Source organism: Oryctolagus cuniculus, chromosome 8 (genome assembly GCF_051225735.1).
Source record: "Oryctolagus cuniculus isolate XC-2025 breed Fujian yellow rabbit chromosome 8, ASM5122573v1, whole genome shotgun sequence".
NCBI classification, from domain to species: Eukaryota; Metazoa; Chordata; class Mammalia; order Lagomorpha; family Leporidae; genus Oryctolagus; species Oryctolagus cuniculus.
In genome coordinates, this window is record NC_142874.1 from 138,007,697 (window position 1) to 138,034,094 (window position 26,398).

Consider the following 26,398-nt stretch of genomic DNA (forward strand, 5'->3'; position numbering starts at 1 on the left):
CACAGTGGCGTCTGCGCAGTGCGTCTTGGGTTACGTCCGCCAGATGGAGCGAGGACTCTCATTTCAAGTCTCCGCTGTCTGCACCCGCGGGCCCTCCCCGAGCAGCCGCTGCTACCCCAAGGGATGGCAGCATCACGTATTCCTCAAATTTTCATCTTCCACAGCCAGTATCATTTCACTCCCTGGGGAGGGACCTCGCTTTGTTGCTTAGGCTAGCAATATAATCCCCAGCTCTCCCGAAGCCAAAATATCCATTACAGGCTCATCTGGATGACGGCACCAATTGGAGTGGAGACCACTGGCACCACGGCCTACATCTAGGGAGGGGAAAGGCTGCCAGAGGGACCGAGCCTATGAGAGAAGTGGCATAAGGTGAAATCAAATCGCCCATTCCCTTTCACGTATGGAACCCTAATTGCAAGTGACAGACTTTTAACTTAACTCTAAACTGCTCTCTCAAGAGAGACCCACCAGCTGCTGTTGTGAGACTTTTCCTGAAGGATGGGGTTTTCTTCTTCTTCTTTTTTTTTTTTTGGGGGGGGGTCCTAATTAATTGGGTGTAAAGATTCCCATAGCACCCCCGCTTTGCCAGCATAATGATCAGCGGAGATTGAAAAAATAAATGATCTGTAATTAAAACAAAGCGTTTTACCTGGCGTGAGGAGTCCCATATTGTGTCATTCCACTTCTGCAAAATATAGAGAATAGGCAATGCGAAGAGACAGAAGGCAGACGGCAGCTGTGGGCAGGAGCCGGGAGGCGTGACTGCTCCTGTGCTTTCTGTGGTGGTGATGGAAGTGTTTTTGGAACGAGACAGAGGTGATGGTTGCTAGACACTGCGCATGTGCTAAATGCCGCTGACTTGTTCACTTTAAAACGGTTCTTTTGATGTTAAGTGAAGTTTGCTTGAATGTGAAATATGCGTTACAATGGAAGAATTCATCATTTCTCGTTGCTCTGTTCCCATTCCCTAGTGATACGTGGGATCAGGTAGGTTTCTCTGTTATTTTATTTATTTATTTATTTTTGGTTGTTTGTTTGTTTGAAGGGCAGAGTTACGCAGAGAGAGGGACAGAAAGAAAGAGAGCTTCCATCCACTGGTTTACTTCCAAATGGCTGAATGGTCAGGGCTGGACCAGGCAAAGTCAGGAGCCCCGGGCTTCTTCCTGATCGCCCACATAGGTGCAGGAGGCCAAGCACTTGGGTGGTCACCCATGGCTTTCCCAGACACATTAGCAGGGATCTCGACTGGAACTGGAGCAGCTGGGACTCAAACCAGTGCCTGTAGGGGATGCTGCCATTGCAGGTGGTAGCTTAACCTGCTATGCCACAGCGCTGGTCCTGGTTTCTTAGTTTTGATATCTGTCACCTTTTGGTTTTTCTAAGGAAAAGCTGTCTCTTCCAGGATCTGTAATTTAAACCCATTACACCTGCTTTGCTTGGCCCATGCAGCCTAACTCACGGTCATCGGTTCCAGGAGGAGAGAGCAGCAGCTCTTCGTCTGCAGTTCCCAGTACCAGCTGGCTCCTCACCCACGCAGACCGGTGCTGACCAGTCTCTACAACTCAGCGCAGCCTGTGCGATCCGGCTGAGCTGAGGGCAGTGGCATTCTGGGTGCTGACATCCCACCAAGACAATGGGCTGTTTTATTTTAGCAGAACTAAAGATAGACCTTGCTGTCTCTACACACTTCCAGGGTCAAAGAAAATAAGTGCTAAAAGAGAAAAGGCGGTCTTTGCAAAAAACAAACAAAACAAAAACCACCAAATTTCTTCTTCTTCCTCTTCTTTTTTTTCTGTACTAAGAAGAACATATGCTTCAACACCCAGAGCTGAAGCAGGCAGCTGTGAAGTGCACAGAGAAGCCCCAGTGCTTAGGGGGAGTAAGAACACATTTAGAACACAGGAAACAGAATGGGCCAGGCAGGCACTGCAACACAGTGGGTAAGCACTTGCTTGGGATGCTGGCGTCACACGCCAGAGAGCCAGTTCAAGTCCCAGGTACCCAGCTTCTGGTCCAGTTTCCTGCTAATGCATCCTGAGAGCCAGTGGGTGATGCTCCAAGTGCTTTGTCCCTTGTCATGCAGGTGGGAGGTCCAGATGCAGTTCCTGGCTTAGCTCAGCCCCAGCTGCCGTGGGCATTTGGGGACTGAACCAGGGAATGGAAGATCAATCTCTCTGCCTTTCAAGTAGATGAAAATGTTTTTTTAAAAAGTTGCTTTGAGAGAACAGACCTTGAAACCTCAGGATAAGGTAACCAAAACATACTTAGGAAAGGCATGTAGAGGGCTGCCCAGTCTTACCCAACTCCACATCCCACTCCCAACACACACACACTGTGCAGTCGGGGCCCTGGGCAAGCCCTGAGCAGCCGTCTTCTGAAACGTCGCATGTCTCTTGAGCTCCCCTTTTTGATGTATCTCTAAACTCCCTGCTTGTGACCAGCGACATCAGCTTTCCTACTCCAGCTCCGTCGCATCCCCCAGAGTGAGCTCTCCTCCACCAAGATTTATACACCTTCCTCTGACACGACTGCCTCTGGGGGCTTCATCCCCACTGCGCTCGGCCCAGGCGCACCCACGGGGAAGTGGCCAGCTCTGCTCTGTGCCTCCTTCTCCTTCTGAGGTGTATCCCTCATGACTGTGCCCAAAATGAGCTCCAGTGTGGATTCAGACTCCCAAATGGCTACACAGGCTTCATACTTAGGAGGAATCTGAAAATCTGATGAAATCTAATGAAAAAGCAATCTATTAAATGCTTTCAAAATCCCCTAATTCTATTGCAATAGGCTGATTCAGAGGGAGATAGAGAGATAGATAGATTCCTCCCATGTTGTAATCCAGCATAAAAAAACATGTGTTTCCATCACACACTGTTCTACATGCTACAGAGATTACAGCACCATTTTCCTAGAAAGCTACCCGAAAGAGAGGAAGCATCTGCTCCCATTGTTTGTCATGCTATGAGAGGAGACGCCAAATGGGGACTAGGCCGTGGAGCGAGTTTCCACCCTGCCTTCAACAGGCACGCTGAGACACAGCTTCCGCCGTGAGCTGTCCTAGGGCCAAGCAGTGCAGGCCAGGCCTGCAGTGTGCAACGCGCCCTGTGCCAGCTTCCTGTTGGCTGCACTTCAGTGTCACAGCCACCGCACCACATGAAAGGCACAGGAAAATCACACTGGCCCAGCTCTTTTGATCACTGACCCTGACCCCGAGCCAGTCATCTGAGCTTTCTGGGCCTGTTTCCCTGAGCGTAGCGTGGGAACTTAGCTACCGCTTATTGTTTCAGAGGGCTGTGCTGCGCGCCTCACAAAGTTGAAATCCTGACCCTGGTGTCACAAAATGTGACCTTATTTGGAGATTGGAGCACAGTGGGCGTTTACTCCAGTGTCTGGCATCCTTGGAAGAAGAGGGAGGAGACTCGTGGGCAGCCAGGCGTACAGCGAGAGCAGCAGGTGTCGGGAGGGAGAGCCTGCAGTGACAGAGCTGCAAGCTGAGGCGTGCCAAGGATGCCAAGACCGCCTCTGGCTAGGCAGAGGCGAAGAAGGCTCCCCATGCATGTCTCCGAGGGAGCACAGCCCCAGCTTGATTTTGAACTTCTAGCCCACAGAACTGCAAAACAATACAGCTCCGATGTTGTAAGCCACCCGTGTGCGGTGCTTTGCTGTGGCAGCCCTAGCAAAGGAATATGGTGGTGGATGGAGGTCTAATTTATTTTGCATGTCTCTGCGCATTGTCACTGCTGAGGGAACACGCTTCTCTCTGTGACCACTAGGTCTGAATGTGTCCCCTGAAACAATTTCTGAGGCAACAGTGCTGGGCGGTGGGGCTGATGAGAGCTGGGTAGGTTGTGAGCACTGGGCCTCCAGAGTGCGTAAATGTCATTATCGTGCAGCGAGCTATCGTCTGCAGAGCGAATGGGTTTCTCGCCCTCTCTTGCTTTTCTGCCTTCCACCATGGGATGATGCGGGTCGAGGGATCTCGCCAGGTGTAAGTGCAGTGCTCTTGGACTTCTTATTCTCCAACTCTGAGGCAAATCAACCTCTGAACTCTATAAACAAGCCAGTCTCAGGAGCTCTGCCACAGCAACAGAACACGAACTCTGACAGTATCTAAAACAAGGAAATTCCAGCATTTCCTCCGAACCTAGCGCCTCTCCACGCTCACGCCAGCCGGCACACCGCCTGCGCTCCCTTCTGAGGTCTTTGCATCAGTCATTTCCTTCTTGCCTTGACCATACACTTGACCCCTTTTCTCCCCCACGGAGGCCGCCTCTGCCCAAAGCACTGGGCACTGTACTTCGGCCCCTCCCATTTGGAAGCCCCCCTGCCTTTTACCCTGCTATGCTTTCCCTTTTCGCTTGTTGCCATCGGCTTCTCAAACCCTGCTGATGCACTTAGCGTGTGCATCCCTCCACACTGAACCCGAAGCTCCACCAGGCCAGGGCTGGAGCGGCTCTGTGGGTTCATGGGAGCAAGCAGCTGAGGCCACTCCTATTAGGGGCTTGACAAAAAATTCTTGAAAATTTCATCATACTTTTTTAAAAAAGATACTTTATTATTACAGAAGCTATACATATACATTGTTAAAAAAATTGAAAAAATTTTAAAACTTCCAATTCCCACCATTCCAATTTCTCAAATTATTGTAAACAAGAGCATATTTTTTAAATTTTAATAATCAATCCTTATCTAAATATATTAAAGATATTCACAATATAATCAATAACAATTAAGCTATCTAAAATTAAATCTTTTAAATTTGATGGGTATTTTACACTTAGAATACACCCCCGTTTGGATGCTAAACTAAAAAAAATTTTGAGGAGGCCAGCATTTGGTGCTGGTTAAGACACAGCTTGGGACAATGATACCCCATATGGGAGTGCCTGGGTTTGAGTCCTGACTACACTTTTAATTCCAGCTTCCTGCCAAAGCACACCCTGGGAGGCAGCGGGTGATGGCTCAAGTACGTGGGTCCCTGCCACCCACATGGGAGACCTGGATTGAGTTTCCCAGGCCTGGCTGTTGCAGATATTTGGGGGAGTGAAATAGCAAATGGGAGATAGCTCTGTCTCTCTCTGCCTTTCAAATAAAAAACATCTTTTCATTTAAAAAATTCATTTTAAATGTTTTAAGAGAGTGGTTTTTACGTTAAGGGATGACTCCCCAGGGGGTCCCATAGCCTACAGGGAAATGTACAGTAGGCAGCACGCTCAGCTTACAAGGCCTGGTATGTGGATTAAAGCAAATAACATATTCAAATAACTGAAATACAATGCTTGCAAACAATAGTCGCTATTTTCTTTCCTTTGATCTTATCATTAACTCCCATCCCTTCCCCCAAATTCTAAAAAGTTGGCAGCAGAGAGCTACAGCCAGAGGAATGGTCAGATGCTGTTCTCAGAGAAGGGGCAGACAGGGAACGCCTCCTTCCGCCCAGCACTCGGAAGTCCAAGCCCCCAGACTGAAAACATCAAGTTCTAAGGTCCCCAAACACTAGGAGACACGAGGCCACTATTCCACAGAACTTTATACTAGCAACAAATAAACAATGCCCGTTACATTTTAAAACTTCATGCCCTCCCATTTCAAAGCCTGTTTCTATGAAATTTCTTTTATACATGGAAGAACTGGGGTTCTGAGAATTTAAGCGACTTGTTTAAGTTTACTGAGCTACCAAGTAGAAGAAAGAACTGGGCATTAAATCTAGAATTAGGATCATCAGTGACAAGGATCATTTAACCTATATTTGGTGAAATACTTACCGAGGATACTTTAAAACATGTGTGGGAGAAAGGAAATAAAAGATGTTGATTTTGGTACAAAAATTTTGAAAGTCACCCACAACTTTTCATAAGATGCATTTTTCCATGACCTTTTTGAAGACCCTAGTACTCTTCATTTCTGGACGACCAAGAAATGACCCACTCTAACACTTGCTCCGTAAGGTGCCTCCCACCCTCCTCAATACAAGTGACTTACCTATTCCAACAGCTCCGGGTCCTGTTGTTGGGCAACTCGCCACCAGAATCTTCTTCTTGTAAAAAGGAAAATTCCCCTCCAGTGGTCAAGTGTGTCTGCAGACGGGATCCTTTTCTGGAAGACCCTGGGAATCACTGCTCTGGCGAACGGCTGAGGAAAAACAAAACAGCAAGAACTTCATGGCTTAGTCCTCTCGTGGGAAACCTTTGCAATCAATCTCTTTTTCATCTCACCCTTTGGCAGAAGTCGGCATGAGTCAGGGAGGAAGGCTTTGCTTCTCCACCCCCGAGGCTTCGAATCAGGTTTGTTAATATTAAATTTTCATCACTTAGCCCACACTTATTGAGGGGCTTTAATAGTGTTATTATAACATGTCACTGCTTTTGAGGGGGATGAAGAGAATGATATCTAGGAATATGGAGACTTCCGTATTTTGCCACACAGAACTCTCACATTTATCCATCACGGTAGTTTGGCTAGAATTCAAAGACCTGGAAGACACAAATTCAATCTAGCCGAGTCTGAAGGCAGGAACCATCAGCTCTCTCCTCCTCCAGAGACATCTTTTTTCTCAAATTCAGCTCACAAGGTTACCTAGGTTAATGATCGCTGTGTGGGCAGGACAAGCACACCCCCTCTACCCCTGCCTGAACTGAAGGCTGAACTGGCAGCCAGGAAACAGCCCGATGCGAACATGCCCTCTGCAAAACGCAGTCCAACAAGACAGCATCCCGGGGCAATGACACAGGATGAAATCACCCCACATCTCAGGATGGCAACAGACGTCTGGACTCTGGGAGGAGTCACGGGCCCAGGGAGAGACTTAGTTCTGGCCATGAGAATCATCCCATAGCAGACACACTACAGAAGTGGGATTAAAAAAACTACTTTAAAGACTTGTTAAATGACAAGGCAGTCAGCATGCAAGTGGCCAAGATCGTAGGGAGAAGAGAAATAATAATTATAGCAATCAGATATGCTGTACTATTTTTCCTTTTGAGACATCTATGGATTTTGAAGATGCACCGGGCAAAACTGCGGAGAAGTCCAGCAGAGAGGGGCTATTCAGAGGCCCAGGAGGGGAGGGGACTCTGTGTCCCACTCTCAGGCTATGGAGATCCCAGGGAAGTGAGCACAGCACTGTGTCTTTGATGCCTGTGTTCAATGATAGGTGATGAGACCAGGCGGAATGCTGCAGAGCTATCCAGGGACTGGACTGCTTCACAGTACTGGGGAATGAAAACGACAGGAGTCCCGGCACACATCTCCTGCTTTCAGTAGCCCTGACGGGTCACATCCTAGAATACAGACCTAAGAACTGCCAGAACCCAGCGTTAGCTCAGTCCCTCCGTGGACTAAGAAGGTCTGCCGTATTCTGCTTATCAGAAGCAAAAGTAAGTTTTCTTCAGGAAAAACATCCTCCACAGCATCTAGGATGCTTTAAAAAAAAAAAAAGATTTATTTATTTGAAAGTCAGTTACAGAGAGAGAGAAGGAGAGGCGGGAGGGGGGGTCTTCCATCTGCTGGTTCACTCCCCAATTGGCTGCAATGGCCAGAGCTGGGCTGATCCAAAGCCAGGAGCCAGGAGCTTCTTCCAGGTCTCCCACATGGGTGCTGGGGCCCAAGGACTTGGGCCATCTTGTACTGCTTTCCTAGGCCATAGCAGAGAGCTGGACTGGAAGTGGAGCAGCTGGGACTTGAACCAGTGCCCATGTGGGATGCCAGCACTGTAGGTGGCGGCTTTACTGCTACACCACAGCACTGGCCCCGGGTGTCTGTCTTTAAACACTCAGTTTTGTCTCTGAGATTCATCTATACTGGTAAGTATACCAATAGTTTGTCCCTTTTATTACTGAAAAATTTTTTCACTATAGGAAAATATCAGGTTTTTTTATTTTTTTATTTTATTTTTTTTTTTTTTGACAGGCAGAGAGACAGAGAGAAAGGTCTTCCTTTTCCGTTGGTTCACCCTCCAATGGCCACTGTGGCCGGCGCACCACGCTGATCTGAAGCCAGGAGCCAGATGCTTCTCCTGGTACCCCTTGCGGGTGCAGGGACCCAAGGACTTGGGCCATCCTCCACTGCACTCCTGGGCCACAGCAGAGAGCTGGACTGGAAGAGGAGCAACCGGGACAGAATCCGGCGCCCTGACCAGGACTAGAACCCGGTGTGCTGGCGCCACAGGTAGAGGATTAGCCTATTGAGCCGTGGCACTGGCCAGTTTTTTTTAAAAAATATATCCTCCTATGAATGGACACTTGTTTCCATTTTGGGGCTATTGTGATAAAAGGGCTATAAATATTCTTATACAAGTCTTTTTGTGAACACACTTTCATCTTGGGTACATCCTGCCAAACACTATTCCAAAATGGCAATGTGCCAGGCATACTCTCATCAGTCTTGTGGACATTTGGTGTTGGCAGATTTCTAGTTTGAGCCACTGTACTAGGACCCCTACAACTTGGTAACAAAGACAAACAACCCAATTTTTTAAATGTGCAAAGGAACTGACTAGACATTTCTCCAAAGAAGATACACAAATGCCAGTCAGCCAATGGAAGGGCGTTCAACGCATCACTAATCATGAGGGAAATGCAAATCAAAACTACAATGAGACACTGGATTTTACCCAGTATAATGGCCATTATAAAACAAAGAAAATAAGTGTTGGTGGGATACGGAGAAACTGGAACTTAGTGTGCACACGGGTGGGAATCTAAAACGGCAAAGTTGCTGTAGGAAACTGCATGGTGGTTCCTTAAACAATCAAATACCGTACGATCCAGCAATTCCACTTCTGGGGAGATATGCAAAAGAAGTCAAGGCAAACAGATTTCTACAAATCCTTAACAAGTAGGCAAACTGGCAAATATAGAACCCACAAACTGTGAGGTTTGGCTATTTCTATGTATGATGTCAAGTCTGAAATCTGGTTTTCCTTTCTAAAATTTCTCCCCATTTACACAGCTACAAACAAACGTCATAACTGGCAGCAAGGTGCTAGCTAAGCTAAACCAGCTTCCTGGAAGCCCATCTGATGTGGAGGAAGCAACTCACGAGTTCTCCACTAAACCTTTGTATTTGGAAGCTCACCCTTTCTCACTTCCTCCAAGAGAACTTCACAGGACAATCGCAATATCGAAAGTTTGCTTGTAAGTCAAGAATGAATATGTCCATGCACATTTTTTAAAGACAAGAACAAAAGCAGCGAGACTGAGGCAGTATGTCTGGTGCCACACACGAGAGGCTGCCGGGCAGGATGAGGGAGAAGGAAGTACAAGGCGATGTGTCAGTGACTTCAGAGCGGGCACACTCAGGGGGACGCTCTGCGCAAGAGGTGAAAAGTGGACTGGTCACTGGCCATGGACGTGGGTAGGATGCTTCACACCCCTGCTGCCTAGAGCGGCACCCTAACAAACAGGTGCCAGGAGTCAGTGGCCTGTACTCTGAGCCCTGCACCCCGTAGTCAGGACACTATCAGTGGGTTCCCTTTCCTTCTGTAAGTCACGATGCCCATGACCTGGCACTGGGGAACAGACTGGAGCAGAGAAACCACAGCTGAGTGATCCAGGCGGCTTCTGCCCGGGGTAGTCACGGTGCTGCGTGCAGGTTCCGGCCGGGCGGAGTTAGGTTTCTTTCCGATGACTCAGTCTTGCAGGCAGATACAAGCGCGCTCGGAGAGCGTCCTCTCGGCCCATTCTCAATAGCAACTAGCGGGAGAAGCGGTGACGTCGGCTTTGGTGGCTCTGCTGGAGAGCCGGTCCTGAACGGTGATGCTAGCCCTCCTTTTCCCGCCACCTGAAAGCCTCCAACCTGCCGGCGTGGTGCGGCAGGAACGATCTGCACTTCAGGCCAGGAGGCCTCCATCTCAGTCTTGGCTGGATATGAAATGATTTTAAGTTGTTTCTCTTTCTCTTCCACCTTCATGCACTAGCAGGCAAACGGAGATCCTGCTCGTCCATACCTGCCTTCCCCAGCCTCTTACCCAGCAGCGCTTTGGGGAACATGCAGAGGCAAGAGATCCACTTGGCCGAGTGGTTGAGTGGTTGGGGACTTAAGGGTGGCGCTCTCACCCAGCACTACCGGCCCACCACAAACGGTCCAAGTGCGCAACCCGGCATCCTGGCTGCCCATCGACATGCAGGACGGATCTTGACTCGAAGCCTCCCTTAGTTTGCATGAACAGGAAAGAAAACCCATGGCTTTCCAGAACCTTCCACTTAACCTAAGTCATGGCACAGAAAAGTATCCTTGCAGATGTGTTATCCACAGCAGGATCAAGGGTTAAAAGTGCCCACCACCAGCTCAGACCTTATCATTTTCTACTACTCCTCTGCAAAGAAAATGCTCCTTAGCCAGGCTGCAAATGTGCTAATCTGCAGGTTTACTGCTACTGTTAATCCACATTTAATGTCTTCCTATGTTAGCTGCTATTATCCCACTACTATTCTCTCCATAAACCCTAAATCAGTTCTGATCCCACCATCCTACTCAGATTGCACTTCTGAAAGTCACCAATAACCTCTGAATCATATACGAAAATCACTGCTCATTTGATGTTCACCTTGACACCCCACTCTTCCATTTATAGCCCCTACTATGTGATATGTTTACAGCCCCTACTATGTGATACTGCTAGCTGGACACCACTACCTGGAATCTGCTCTTTCTTTAGTTTCCTTGATACTGTGTCCTCCTGTTTTTTTTTTTTTTTTGTTTGTTTTTTTTTTTTTTTGACAGAGTGGACAGTGAGAGAGAGAGAAAGGTCTTCCTTTTTGCCGTGGTTCACCCTCCAATGGCCGCCGCGCACTGTGGCCGGTGCACCACGCTGATCCGAAGGCAGGAGCCAGGTGTTTCTCCTGGTCTCCCATGGGGTGCAGGGCCCGAGGACTTGGGCCATCCTCCACTGCACTCCCGGGCCACAGCAGAGAGCTGGCCTGGAAGAGGAGCAACCGGGACAGAATCCGGCGCCCCAACCGGGACTAGAACCCGGTGTCCCGGCGCCGCAAGGCGGAGGATTAGCCTGTTGAGCCACGGCGCCGGCCTCCTGGTTGTTTTCAACCCTCTACACACTCTTTTTCTCCTCTATTGCTAAATCTTCAAAGCAAAACAAATATCTATTCATCACCAGCAATAATAATGATAGTACAGTGCTTCTCAAACACCTGCTATTTGACCCCTTCCTTCTCTGTGATTCTTCATGCTAGTTAGTCTGAGAAAATTTGTTTCTCTCTTTGAATGTCTCTTTACACTGATACCCCTGTCATCACCCTAGTTTAGTGTCTTCTCATCTGCAATATTCGGTGGCTCAGTGTTCCTGCTTCTGTTGTCCTCTAAGTGTTACTGCCATATTAACTCAGCAGATTCCACCAATATTAAATTACTCCCTTTTGACCAAATGTACAATGACCCCCATGATTCACAGAAAAAATTTTCAAGTGAGTCTGGCATCCCGGGCCCCACATCCCTACTCCTTTTCTATCCCCAGCACTACTGGCCCACCACAAATGGTCCAATGTGTGCAACCCAGTGTCCTCGCTGTCCCATCGACGTTCAGGACGGCTCTCGACTCAAAGCCTCCCTCAGTTTGCATGAACAGCAAAGAAAACCCACGGCTTTCCAGAACCTTCCACTTGACATCCCTGTTCACCTGTGTCTCCTGAGCATTACTGCCGACAAAGCAACCACCCAGGCAGGATCCCATCAAGATCCCACATTCTTCAGGGCTCAGTGGATTCCATTCCCAGGAAGCATGGGAAAGGCAGGGAGTCGCTGGCTGAGAAATGCAGAGGCTCCTGTGTTCTGATGTTGGCAGCAGAACATCACTCTGTTCCAGAGGGTGGAGGGGGAAGAGGAGGAAGGGCAGAGGAGCGTTTTTGTTCTGCTCCCTGCAGAAAGTACAAACAGAACCTGAGCATCACACACTGAACTCACGCTACTCTCTTCAGTGCAGTAGCTCCCAGGTAAAGACCTCTGAACTTGTTCGAATAACAGATGAGTAAAATGATCTGCTCCTTCATTTTCAGCTTCTCAAAGGCAACCGTTCACAAGCACATCCTAGGAAATAGACTCCATCTCCCCGGCACTTGGCTGAAGAGTAAATGCCAAGTAATTTCCTATATTCTTAAAGGACAACCTAGGGCTCAGGCACGAATCTGTGTACGAGGCATGGACATGGAGTACGGAACAGGCCTCCACCAATCCCTTCCTGTTGAGAGTCCTGTTCCCTGAGCTCACACCACATGACGAAAACTATATTCTAGTACAGTCGTTATGGAAAGCAGTGTGGCGATTCCTCAAAGAAAACAAAGACTAAATACACATACACCATGTGACCCAGCTTGCCCACTCTGGGGAGTGCACCCATAGGAAGTGAAGTCAGCCTACGGAGGAGGTAGCCACACTCTCACGTTCATCGCAGTGTAACTGAAAACAGCAAAGATGCAGACACAGAAAATGTGGTATAAATACACACTGGAATATTACTCAGCCATAAAAAGACTGAAATCCTTCATTTTGCCACAGAATGTGTTCACTGGCGATCAGACCCTGGGAGGCAGCAGCAATGGCTCATGTGATTGAGTTTCTGCCACCCATGGGGGAGACCTGGATATGTTTCAGACTCTGGGCTTTGAGCCATTGTTGCCAACGGATGTGAGGGGTGTGTGTGTGTGTGTGTGTGTGTGTGTGTGTGTAAGGTTTGCCTCTACAATAAATAAATACATCACTTTTTTTTTTTTTTTGGACAGGCAGAGTTAGACAGTGAGAGAGAGAGAGAAAGGTCTTCTTTCCGTTGGTTTACCCCCCAAATAGCCGCTACAGTTAGCACACTGCGCTGATCCGAAGCCAGGAACCAGGTGCTTCCTCCTGGTCTCCCATGCGGGTGCAGGGCCAAGCACTTGGGCCATCCTCCACTGCCTTCCTGGGCCACAGCAGAGAGCTGGACTGGAAGAGGAGAAACCGGGACAGAATCCAGCGCCCCAACCGGGACTAGAACCCAGGGTGCCAGCGCCACAGGCAGAGGATTAGCCTAGTGAGCTGCAGTGCCAGCCTACATCACTTTTAAAAACCATGCTCCCTCTTTATTGTTTTTTCTCCAGCAGTTGTGATAGACTTCCATGGATCCATCTGCACCCAGCCCTTGAGGAATCTTCCAAGTTTCTATAATGCCTTTCGGTGGGTGTCTCCTCAACATAAGTAGTCTGTAACCTTTAATGATGTGATCTGCTTTATACATCGGTTGGTAACGTCAGCTGCTGAATGCTGATGGCCTTCTCCTACAGAAACGACGTGATCAGCAGCCATCAGGTCCTCAGACTGGCTCTCACTCCCTTCTGTGGTGACACCGCCGCAGCAGTATGAAAGGAGCCCAGCACCATGCACTCTTGATCCCCTTGATCTGAAAGCAGGCAGGAACCAATGGTTCCACTTTCTCCCCTTTCCAAGGATCCTTTGCATATACAACAACACGCACCTGTGTAGGAACACATGCATGTTTGTGTGTGCTCAACCCTCTCCCCCCTTTATTCTGAACATAAAAGTCAGATGTAGGTATCTGGGGCTGGTGCTGTGGTGTAGTGACTAAAGCCACCATCTGCAACGCTGGCATCCCATATGGACACTGGTTCGTGTCCTGGTTGCTCCATTTCCGATCCAGCTCCCTGGTTATAGCCTGGGAAAAGCAGTGGAGGATGGGCCAAGTACTTGAGGGCCCTGCCACTCCCATGGGAGACCCAGAAGCTCTGGGCTCCTGACTTCAGCCTGGCCATTGCAGCCATCTAGGGAGTGAACCAAAGGATGGAAGAGTTTCTCTCTCTCTCTACTCCCTGCCAAAAAACCACACTCTTTCATTTAAATATATATTTTTTAAAAATACAAATGTCCCATTTCTGGACATATCCAAAGGGTTTTAAATAAGTCTGTCTGAGAGATGTCCACTCGCCCAAGTTCACTGCACCATCACTTACAGTAGCCAAGTCGCGGAATCAACTCAAGTGTCCACTAATGGATGAATGGACAAAGAAAATGTGGTACACCCACGTCATGGAAAGTTATTCTGCCTTAAAAGAGAAATTTACCATCTGAGACAAACACGGGTGAGCCTGAGGGGCATTATACTCAGTGAAGTGGGCTAGGCACAGAGGGAGCACTGAAAGTTCTCACTTACATGTGGACTTCCACAACTGAGCACGTGAGAGAGTAGAGTGGTGACCGCCAGATGTGGGAGAGTGAGGGATGGAGAGAAGCTGGTCAGAGGGTGCAACGTTCCCGTTAGGAGTAAGAAGTGTTGAGTATTTGAGATGAGCTATGCATTAACTTCCTGTCTTGATCCAATGATTCCATGTTGCACACAATCATCCCATACTGTATGCATTAGTTCATGTTACCACTTTATATCTCATAACTATATACCACTACAACTTGTTACACCCAGTTTTAAAAGTGAGCCTCAGCACATCTTATCCTACACTGGTCTGCTCCCTGTGACAAGGTGTCTTGGAGATGGCTGCGTATCAGTACAGTGTAGAACTCCATGTCCTTCTTACTAACTCTACAGATACAGCACGGCTTCCCCCTAAAAAACACCAGTGCTAACTTACAAGTGTATTGATCACTTCATAAATTGGGTAATAAAGGTAAATTTAAATTTCCTTTTTTTAATTGTAAAAGCAGTAAATAACTATCGAAAAAAGAAAGAGAAAACAAGAAACGAAAAAAAAAAAAAAAAACACCTGTCCAGTGTACTTCTTCCAAGACAGTGTTCTTCAAGCCTGGTGATGAGGCCATCATAGCAGAGTCACCTCAGGGCTCGCCACACGCGCCAGAGAAGCCGGAGCACCGCCCCAGGCGCCCGCGATCAGGTGTCCTGAGTGTGGGGCTTTCGTCCTGCAAGACCTGCAGGGGAAAACTGCAACCCGAAGGCCTTTCCTATTTTACAAGCAGTTCTCATGCTCCCAATTGTTTTTCACCTTTTACAGCTAATGTTTTATAGTTTCCCCCCTTTCCCATGTTCCAGTTTGTCCTTGCCACCATCATTCTGATCGCCTGCACAATACTGCACCGAATGACTGTATCTTAATTATCTGTGCATCTGTTGTTAACTTTTTGCAACCCTTCCATTAGATGCACTCTCGCTCTGTGACTCTTTCAAATAAATAAATAAAGCTTAAAATAAAATAAAGTAAAATACCACTGCAACAGCTATGTTTGCTGCATATAATTTTTCTCGTTATTTCCTCAAGTAATACAGGTAGGAAAATTAGGTTAAAAGGAACATATACAGTTAAGTCTCAGAATGCAAACTGCCTTCCAAGTTTTATTAATTTCTATCTCTATTAGCAATGCACTAGTTTTTAAAAATTTTTAAAAATCTAGTAACAGGAAGATACTGTGAATTTGCAACTTTCTTAGTTACATATTGCTGTGTCCCCGAGTTACACAGGTTTTCTTCTCTCCCATTAATAAAAATTTGGGAGGCTGGCATTGTGGCATAGCAGGTAGGACCACTGCCTGCAATACTGGCATCCCATATGGGTGCTGGTTCAAGTCCCGGCTGCTCCACTTCCAATCCAGCTCTCTGCTAATGCACCTGTGAAAGCAGCAGAGGCTGACTCAAGTGCTTGGGCAACTCCTTCCTTGTGGGAGGTGGGGATGAAGCTGCTGGCTTCTAGCTTCAGCCTGGTCCACTGCTGGCTGTGGGGGCCATTAGGGGAGTGAACCAGTTCTCGCCCTCTTTCTTTATAACTGTGACTTTCAAATCAAATAATAAACCATTTTTTTAAAAAATAAAGATTTGAAAGCTATTTGGTTCCATCTGGAAATATGTAATATAAATTTTAAAAATACTTCATAAAAGTATAGTGATCAAACTCAAGAAAAAATGCTAGTTCATTAATTTAAGGGAACTCTTAGATGAATAAAGGATACACTGGTTTATTTTTTGCATCTTTTTGTTGGAAATTTGGACTGACATAAAATAATTATATGTATTTATGGGGTACTAGATTGGTTTGTTTGCAACTTTCATTGTTATTAAAGATTTATTTGCAACTTTCTTGTTAAAGATTTTTTTTTAAGATTTTATTTATTTATTTGAGAGGTAGAGTTACAGACAGTGAGAGAGAGAGAGAGAGAGGTCTTCCATCTGCTGGTTCACTCCCCAGATGGCCACAACAGCCAGAGCTGCAGTGATCCAAAGTCAGGAGCCAGGAGCTTCCTCCAGGTCTCCCATGTGGGTGCAGTCCTTGGGCCATCTTCTACTGCTTTCCCAGGCCATAGCAGAGAGCTGGATTGGAAGAGGAGCAGCTGGGACTATAACTGACACCCATATGGGATGCCGGCGCCGCAGGCACGGCACCAGCTCTAGATTTATTTATTTTATTTGAAAGAGTTAGAGACTCCCATCTGCTGGTTCACTCCCCAGATGGCCACAACAGCCAGCACTGGGCCAGGCCAAAGCCAGAAACTCAATCTTGATTTCTCAATATGGGTGGCAGGGGCCCAACCACTTGGATCATCTTCTGCTGCTGTCCCAGGCACATTAACAAGGAGCTGGATCGCAAGTAGAACAGCCAGGACTTGAACCAGTGACCATATGGGACGCCAGTGTTACAGGCAGCAGCCTAACCCACTATGCCACAACACCAGCCCCTATTTGCAACTTTCTAACTGATACAATATTTATACTTACTTATAGGGTACAGTATTACAATTGATAAGATGTATACAATGTATAATGACCAAACCAGGGCAAGTATTCCCATCTCCTCAAATATTATCATTTCTACGTGTTGGGAACCTTTAAACTCTTCCTGCAGTTACTGTAAAATGCACATGTAGTAATCGTGGACTCCAGTCACCCCACTGAGCTACTGAACATTTAGAATGACTCCCACCTCTCTGCGTTCTGGCGCCCATCTCACGTTGCTTCATAGACTCATTTCCTTCGGGATTGCTAACATAAAAAAATGATAATTCAGCTCAGTACACGAAAGCACTTCACATAAACTAACTCACTTAACTTCACAACATCTGTGTCTCTGGAGAAAAGAAATATATCATTTACCGATATTTATCGTTTTAAACTTGCATCACTGTCGTAGGATCTTTTCGCCCTGGCGGCCCCTGGAGGCACCGCCACATCGTCTTCATCTACCTGGCACAGAGAGGGTGCTCATGAGGTCTCTCAGGCTGCAGGTGGCACGGGGTAAGGACCCAGTGCCCTCGAGCAGGGATGGCAGATTCTAGCCCACTGATTGCATCAGGCTCGTGGCCTGTTTTTGCCAATACAGTTTCACTGGCAGTCAGCCAGGCCCTTTGCAGAAGTACTGTCCATGCTGCTTTGGCTCCTCTACAGCAGAACTGAGCACTGGCAGCAGGGACTAAAAACGTGTACCATCTGGCCCCTTTCAGCAAACCACTGCCAGTGCCCGCCTCTCAGGCACAGCACCCTACCCAGACCACCACGCCCAGCAGGGCTCTGGCTGCTTCTAAACTGTCAGCTATCACTAGACCCCAGACTTCCAGACAGGGTCTTGAATTCCCCATCTTTTTTTGTCCCCTACCATAAAAGAATAATACCTAGACACGCCAGTCTTCAATAAACACACTTCATCAGAAAGTGAACTTGCATTAGGTGAGCTCTTGCTGGGTAATTCGTCTGAATTAATTCTGATGAACTACTTGTTTCTTTCGTAGGACATCACAAAATGGCAAACATTTTGGGCACAAAATGCCAGTGACTTAATTTTTAAAAACTCCAAGCTTAGAAATAAAATCTACCCATCTCTGATCCTGAATCATGCTTTTCACCAAAGTGACATTTGCAGTCTCGCCTCCCCGGTTAGCCTGCGTTTGGTATCAGCTACACGGATGGATAAGCAGAAGGGTGCCAAGCGCAAAACAGGCGGCAATGGTTTAAAAAAGAGACATTTCATTTGCCAGAAAAGTGAAGTCTGGTGGGCATATGTAACAGAACCGTTCTCGTGCTTCAAATGACATCAATCTGTGTTGCTCCTTTTTTGTTTGTTTGTTTTTTGTCATCTTCAAATGCCAGAATAGAATGCTGTTTCTCTCCACAGCCCCTCCTAATTTTACACACTGCCTACCCATGTAAATGTATGCAAAAGTAAAACGCCACTTTAATCCTCCCTGATAATCACTTTCCTTAAGTGATCTTTCTGGAAAAACAAACATCTCATGCTGAGTTACTCCTCCAAATCCAAGACTGAGAACTAGTGATTATAATCACCAAGAATAATGAACGCTTTTTAGCTAATTCTTCTCTTTAAAGACATTAATGAATTAAAAAAAAACACAAAGCTACAGGCGCTGCTTAGAATGAGGAATATTTCTTCATGTTCTTACTACACTCAGAATCCTTACATAAAGCCTTTGTCTGAAGTACTTTCTCTCTCTCTCCATCTTTCTCCCGCAGTGGTAAACAGTTTCAAGACAACAGGGAACTAGGAAATACGCACAAGGCCTTCTGGTCGGCCTGAGGCGCTTCAAACGGACGAGGACACAGCAGGGTAGGCAGGCAGAGGGGAACAGACTAGAGCTGGTCACGCGACAGGTGTGCAAGCACAGGTCAGACCATTCATTAGCATAGTGCCTGCGAAAGGCAGGCGTGCTTGTCCTCATTCTTCTCATTAAGAAACTGAAGTTTGGGGCAGGCATTGGGCCTGGTAGTTCAGATTCCAACATCCCACATCAGAGTGCCTGTGTTGCTGGCTCCGGGTTCCTGCTAATGCAGACCCTGGGAAGCAGTGCTGACGGTCCACGTGACTGGATTCCTGCCACCCACGTGGGAGACCTGAAGTGAGCTGCAGGCTCCTGGTTTCGGGCCCAGCCAGGGGCTATTGCTGGCATTTGGGGAATGAATTGGGGAACAGCAGAACGCATTCTCTCTTGCTCTCTCTTTCTCTGTCTCTACCTCTCAAATATGTAAAATTTTCTAAAAGTAGAGGTAACAAGAAAAGAAATCGGGTTTTTTCAAGGTTTAAGTAGCTCATGAGAGGGCACAGAGCAGAAAGGGCTCAAAGCGGCAGTCAAACCTGCACGCAGCTTTCTTGTGTGGTGCCCTTAGGGACATGCCCTGTCGCATCTGTCTTCAGGAGAGGGGAAGGACCTGTTCTTATCCCTTCCTAGCTTGCTTCAAAGAGCAGATAATCAAATAGTGAGAAGTCTTTTCCACCTCAAAAGATAGGGCGTTAAAGTATCAAAATATGGGAGTGACTCAGAATTGTTCTCGCATGACTGCTTTACTAAACGCGCACTGATGTTCGTAAAAGAAAAAGTCTAATGCCAAACTTATTTTTAGTCTTTTAGTGATTTTTTTAAAAAAGTTTTTATTTGTTTGAAACAGAGAGAGGAAGAAATATAGAGGAAGACTTCTTCCGTCCACTGGTTCACTCCCCAAACAGCCACAACAGCAGGGCCAAGCCAGGCCAGGCCAAAGCCAGGAGCCTAGAACTCCATCCAGGTCTCCAACCTAAGCACTTGGGCCATCTTCTACTGTTTTCCCAGGCACCTTTGCAGGGAGTTGGATTGGAAGTGGAGCAGCAGGACTCAAAGTGGATGCTGGTGTCACAGGCTGAGGCTTTGTCTGCTATGTCACAAGACCATCTGAAAGTCAAGGATAGCACCCCAGATGCATGTAGCACCATGACTGGCAGGTCGTAGGTGGTTGGGAGAGCTGCTGGTGTTTTAGCGCTGATGAGCCAGGCATTTGGACAGTGCAACTATTTGCAGAAAAAAATTCTGCGTAGTTTTACTAAAGAGTCCTTCTTCCAAGAAACAGGTCAAAATATATGAGGTGTGTTTCAAGACTCCCAGTGGGTGCCTGTACCTGTGGACAGTACCGAGCTCTGCACAGTGTATGCTTTCTCATATCCATACACACCTAGGAGAAAGCTTAATATCTAAATTTGGCTCAGTAAGAGTAATTAACAACAAATAATAAATAGAACAATTATAACAGTAAATTGTAATAAAATTACCAGTATAGCTACTCTTGCACTTTGGGGCCATTATTAAGTAAATAAGCATTCCTTGAACAGAGCCACTGTGATACTGCAACAGGTAATCTGATAACCAAGATGACTACTGACTGGCCAAGGGGCAGTGTTCACAGCATGGATACACTGGTCAAAGGGAGGACTCATGTCTCAGCCAGGGGACTGTGAGATTTCATCATGCTATTCAGAATAAAGCACAATTTGAAATTTACCAATTATTTATTTCTGCATTTTTCTATTTAACATTTTTGAATCAGGATCAGCCCTGTAGCATAGTAGGTTATGCATCTGCTTTCAGTGCTGGCATCCCACACGGACGCCAGTTCGAGTCCTGGCTGCTCCACTTCCAATCCAGTTCCCTGCTAATGCACCTGGGAAAGCAGTGGAAGACGGCCCCTGCACCCATGTGGGAGACCTGGAAGAAGCTCTTCGCTCCTGGCTTTGGGCCCAGCTCTGGCCGTTGCGGCCACTTGGGGAGTGAACCAGCGGATGGAAGACCTTTCTCTTTCTCCGTCTCTCTGTAACTCTGCCTTTCAAGTAAATAAATAAATCTTTAAAAAATATTTTTGAATCTCAGTTGATTAAGGGTGACTGAAGCCACACAAAGTGCAGCCTCTGATAAGGAGGAAGTATGGTGCAGCAGCCGGTGCTGGGCTACCCCCTGCCCATGAACACCAACAGTAATTTTCTCTTCCTATTCATGATGACTTCATAGTAAGGCTTGCAGAGTGACTTTCCCCTGGAGGGGGAGACGCAGTCCCAACACTGCACAGGAGTAACCGCCACCACATGGTGCCCCCCCGCAACCACTTATACAGCAGGGAGCTGGGAAACACACCACAGGGAAAGTGACTCTGGACTGAGTACAGTGAGTCAGATTTTTGCCAGCTGGAAAAGCAAAAAAAAAAGAGGGAGAGAATGGAGCCTCAAAGGCTCAGGGGAGCAAGAGCACAGCTCGTATTTGCCTGGAGTTCGGTCAACACTGAAGTATGAGTTGCACCTAAGATTTGTCCTGAAGGGGCCAGCGTGGTGATTAAACTACCGCCTGCAATGTCGGCGTTCCACATCCAAGCGCCCGTCTGAGCCCGGGCTGCTCCACTTCCAACCCAGCTCCCTGTAATGTGCCTGGGAATGCATCAGAAGATGGCCCATGTGGGAGCCCTGGATCTAGTTCCAAGCTCTTGGCTTCAGCCCGGCCCAGCCCCGGTCATTGCAGTCCTGTAGGGATTGAGCCATCAGATGAAAGATCTCTCCCCTTTTCTCCTTCTCCCTCTCCCTCTTTATTTTCAAATAAATAAAACATTTTTTTAAAAGATTTGTCCTGAAATAGTTCTCCACCCATCATCAGTGTAGGAGCTCAGCCCGAATCCTCCCGGGGCTGACTGACAGCAGAGCCAGTTCAATGACGTCAGCATGATGGATGTGGTCGTTTGCTGGCACGTGTGATACACAAGTGCCTCTGTCCATGTCCACATATCATCCCACAGGTGACACCAGCCATAAAGGGAAGGTATCATTTCCCCTAAAACAAGTATCAGGTAGACGATTTATGGGCCTTTCACCGAAATTTATCATTTTCTACAAACTACTCTTAAAATAGCAGCCAATTGAACTGAAATGATGACAACCCCCCCAAAATGCCCATTTGTGAGATGAAGAGGCAGAGAAAAAGATTTATCCTTAAACTAAGATGGCAAGAACTTACTGCGTGATCTTAGATCTTTTCTTTGATGGAGTTACTAAAAATGATTTACTCACAAGGTTTTCTTTAAGGTGCAGGAGACTTTAAGGGAAAAATACTTTTCAATACACTGAAAGAACACGGCAGGCCTCTCATTTTCAAACACGATTCGTGCATGATCCAAACATTTTAAAGAACACATTCAGACTGTGGGAATCAAGACACAATACAGAGACACTGAGTGTTTGGCATGAGCTCTGGATCTATGAAGAAGTTCTTTGTACTAAGTGTCAGTGATTAAATGTGGAGGCTTCAGTGGGAGTAGCTGTTTTGGGACTGCAAGAATGCATATGTCCCTGCGTCCTTATTTACAAGGTGTCCCGTTCTTGGGACTGCTGTCATCAAGTCTATGGACAATCAAACAAGAGGAAAACAGCAACAGAAATAAAAAGTCTGGGCAGGGAAAATGTGAGAATAGAAATTCAAGACTACTGAAAAGAAGGCGCAAATTATACACACTATGGTTGTGGAGTTCAATGGGTAACAAGTAAAAAGTACTTAAAACAGCACTGGCAGGGGCTGGCGCTGTGGCACAGTGGATTAAAGCCCTGGCCTGAAGGACCGGCATCCCATATGGGCACCAGTTCAAGACCCGGCTGCTCCACTTCTGATCCAGCTCTCTGCTATGGCCTGGGAAAGCAGTAGAAGATGGCCCAAGTGCTTGGGCCCCTGCACCCATGTGGGAGACCTGGAAGAAGCTTCAGATCGGTGCAGCTCCAACAGGGGAGTGAACCATCACATGGAAGACCTCTCTCTCTCTCTCTCTCTCTCTCAGTGTAACTGTGACTTTCAAATAAATAAATAAATAAATAAATAAATAAATAAATAAATCTTTTAAAAAATAGTACTGGCAAACAGCATTCAGTACATGCCTGATAGTGCTGTAAGCTGTACCACTACTTCCCAGTACTTAGTCCTTTTCCTAGTCCCTCGGGGATACCAGAATACACCTCTTACCACCACTGGTTCCATGTGGTCTGCCGAGTCCTGGGGAGAATTCGTTATCCCAAACCAGTGGCAGTGGGCTTGGCTCTGTGACTTGTCCTGGTCAACATCAGGTGAGAAAACAAGACATGTGCAACATCTGGTAGACAGTCTTTACAAGAGGCAACACGCGTTTCTGCTGGCTCTCTTTTCCCCTCCGCCATGAGCACAGCAAGTCCCAAAGACAGGCTGCTCCTTCACGGAGCCTGGATCCTGGGATGCGAGACGCAGCGAGCAAGGACAGAACCACAGCCCGCCTGCTGCGGACACACAGTGTGGGCGAGGCATGAACCTCCATTCACCTCACTCCGGCGCCAGCAGCCACATTTAATCAGCTGATTCACACCTCGAGAAGCGTGTGTTTCCTCTGTGGGGCAATGGCCCCACTCCATTCCTGTGCCACTCAGTTCTGAGCCATTGTAGTGTCCTTGCACTCGCTGGCAGCACTCTGGTATGGGCTGGCCAAGGCACTGGTCTCATGAGTTTGGCGCCCACTGGGGAAAATCAGGTAAGCAAATAACCAAATGCCATCCAGTAGGGTTGAGTACCTGAAGGAAGAGAAACGGAAGGCTGTGCAGGGAATAGCGAGTGTCAGGGTGAAGTGACCCTGTGACCATCAGGGGAGACCCACTGGAGCAGAAGCGCAGAGCCAAGGCCTGAAGGTGGAGTCATGGATGAGAGAAGTGGGTGCCGGGGGGCAGGAGGGAAGGAGCAGGGAAGGGCTTAGAACTAAGGAACTGAAAGGGAGCAGAGTTTCCCCTGCGCTCTCCAGTCCACCAAGGGAAAGAACACGAGACGGCTTGCAGAGCAGAGCTGTGCAGGTGTGCGATTTACTCTGAGCCGAATGAGAAGGCATCGCAGAGTTTTGAGCAAGGAAGCTACGTGCTCCGATTGGCTCTGTGGGGGAGAGGCCTGGAGATGAGCGAGAGTGGAGGCAGAGACCAGCAAAGGGGCCAGGGCAACCCCATCAGCAAGGACATGGCCGGGCACGGCCAGAGACAAGCAGAAAGGCGGGAGGTGAGTTTAGGAATAAGCTGTACACAACTGCTGGCAGCCTCAAGCTGGGTGTGGTGGCCATGAGCACATCAGGGCTACAGAGTTCTGGCCTCAAGAAGGGTGGTGACGCAATTTTCCAAGATGGAGACTCAGGGGAGGGACCCATTTAACAGACGAAACCAGGGATTCTATTTTGAATCAATGCTATTTCAGATGGCTGTAAGATATCCAACCGGAACCATCAGGTAAGCACCAGGTAGCAAGGGATGGAATCATGGAGAGGTGTGAGCTAGCCATAAACTGGGGAGCGGCACCCACGGGAGGATGGCATTCCCGCGGGTCCATGACTAAGCACCGGGAGTCGGTGCCTGAAGCTAAGGAGGTCCCAAAGGGAAAGGGTGACACATCAAAAAGATAGACACCAGCTTCAAGTGGTTCTTGCTGCCTGAAATACCTACTTACGACAAGGAAAGTCACCGTGCAGGGGAGAAGTTCAGCAGTCGCCCCCTTAGCCAAGTGCCCGGAGCTGCCATCACCAGCAACGGCACCATGAACGTCGCCAGCAGCTGCTGGGCAGCCGAAGCCCAGCGCATCCTCGGGGGGACTCTGCTGGGAAGACCCTAACTTCCACCGGGAGCAAACAACAGGCCATCACCAACGGAGAAGCGTTTCCCACAGTGGCTGGCCGGTCAGTCTGCAAACAGGCACAGCTTCTGAAAGCTGGGCAAGACTGGGGACTGGCTGCAGACTGGAGACCAGGGAGACAGGGAGAGGCAGCCGCTCCACACGACCTGCACCCTGAACGGCATTTGTTGGCCCAGGAGGACAGGATCCAGGTAACTAGACAAGCACAAGTGTCTGAGGTCTGCGGTGAGCCGGCGGCGGTGCCATGACACACACGGCTGCACCAGAAACACACAGGAACACGTCCTCATCTGTGGAAAGCACAAAGCATTCTGGGATACATGTTGGCAACTATTTGCAAACGGTTAAAGGAAAAAAGGTTATTTGTACTGTACTTGCAAGTCTTCTGTAAGTTTGATTTTTTTACCATTTAAAAAAAAATTATTTCAGAATATTTTTAAATTTACCAAAAAAAAAAAAAAAAAGACAGCCCTTACCCAGTTTTCCCTATTGTTATCATCTTACATGTTTGTCGCGGTCTGTAAACCACAGGGGTGGCAACAATACAGCTGTGATCAGATGGAATCCTGGAAGTCTGACCAACACCACACATCCGTGAGGACAGAAGGCGTGGAACCCTCCTGCACAGCTGCTGAGAGTGAAAACTGGAAGAACCATTTTGGACACCTATTTGGGATCACCCCCAACGACTAAGCAGCTGAAGGCCGGGGGAATCTCCTGGATGTGAGCACCAGGGTGTTGATGGCAGCACCGTCAGCATGAACCAGGGATCAGAAACTACATAAACACCCATCAGTACTGAAACATCGATAAATGGCTTACACATGTATAAAAAAGAAAACCATTCAACAATGAAAATGAATGGAATCCAGCAGTATTCACCCACAGGTACTGCGTACACACTGCCATTTAATAAAATTCAAAAATACACAGAACTGAACTACACTGTTCAGGGAGTAAAACGTAAAGGAAAATCACACACAAGGCAGTGAAGGAAGCAGTTATCATGGGGAAGAGAGAGGGAGCAGGGGCAGTTTGGGAGGCTGGCAATCCTCACTCCTTAGGCAGAGTGGTGGTCCCATGAGTGCTCATCTCGTCACTCCCTAATGTGTCCATACAGGATTTGTGCACTTTGGGATGTACGTACCATCCCATGATTCACAAATCACTAGAGACAGTTGCTTGTCTTTCCTGGATGCTCTATGGATCAGCTATTGCACAGAATATGTACACGTGTGTCTTCCTATTTAAACTTCTCAAGCCCAGGAGGCAAGTACCAATTTTTTTAAAGGTCTTTATTAATTTATTTACTTGAAAGAAAGAGTGACAGAGAAAGAGAGTGAGACACAGAAAGAGAGATCTTCCATCCACAGGTTCACTCCCCAGATGTCTGCAACAGGATGGGCAGGCCAACATTTACTCTCTCTCTCTCTCTTTTTTTTTTTTTTTAAGATTTATTTATTTATTTGTGTGGGGAACAACTGGGAGCAACTCGGACTGGACTGAGTTACTGGAATTAAGACTTATTCTATGCATCTGCTCTCCCACAATGTGGCGCTGGGAGAGAAGAAATCAGCTTCTACGCAGCTGTCTCTCGCCAGCTTGAGTGATGACCTGCAGGAGCTGATCCTGCTCCTGATTGGAGGAGAGCAGCGTACTCGGCATGTGGGTAGCAGAGTTGGGATTGGCGGAAGAGGACTATAAAGGAGGAGAGAGACAACATGCACCAGGAACATCTAAGGGGAACATCTATCTGAAGGAACACCTGTGCAGCCCCCGAGAGAGCCGGCCGGTGGTGTGCCGCTCCCCCGCGGAAGTGGGGAATGTGGCAGGGGGAACCGCCCTTCCACGGAGGTGGAAGGGACAGTAGCCAACCCGGGAAGAACCAGCAGCAAACCCGGGAAGGGCCGAGCAGACAAAAGAACAACGCAGGGTCCTGTGTCGTTCCTCCACGAAGACGGGGAGCGACATAATGGTGCCGTGACTCGGATATGAAGCCTAGGCAGGGCTTAGTGTCGTTCCTCCATGAAGA

The 26,398-nt window shown here is 47.7% G+C and overlaps 1 protein-coding gene across 1 annotated transcript in view; it reads right to left on the reverse strand.

Annotated features, from left to right (window-relative positions):
* Positions 1 to 5,983: 5,983 nt before the first annotated feature.
* The window catches only part of LOC149125179 (uncharacterized), a 153,225-nt gene continuing 132,810 nt past the window's right edge, over positions 5,984 to 26,398 (reverse strand). The window contains exon 2 of the mRNA XM_089302787.1: positions 5,984 to 6,132. Within this exon, the coding sequence (XP_089158913.1) occupies positions 6,114 to 6,132 (19 nt within the window). The 3' untranslated portion in view covers positions 5,984 to 6,113. The remainder of the gene's footprint in view (positions 6,133 to 26,398) is intronic.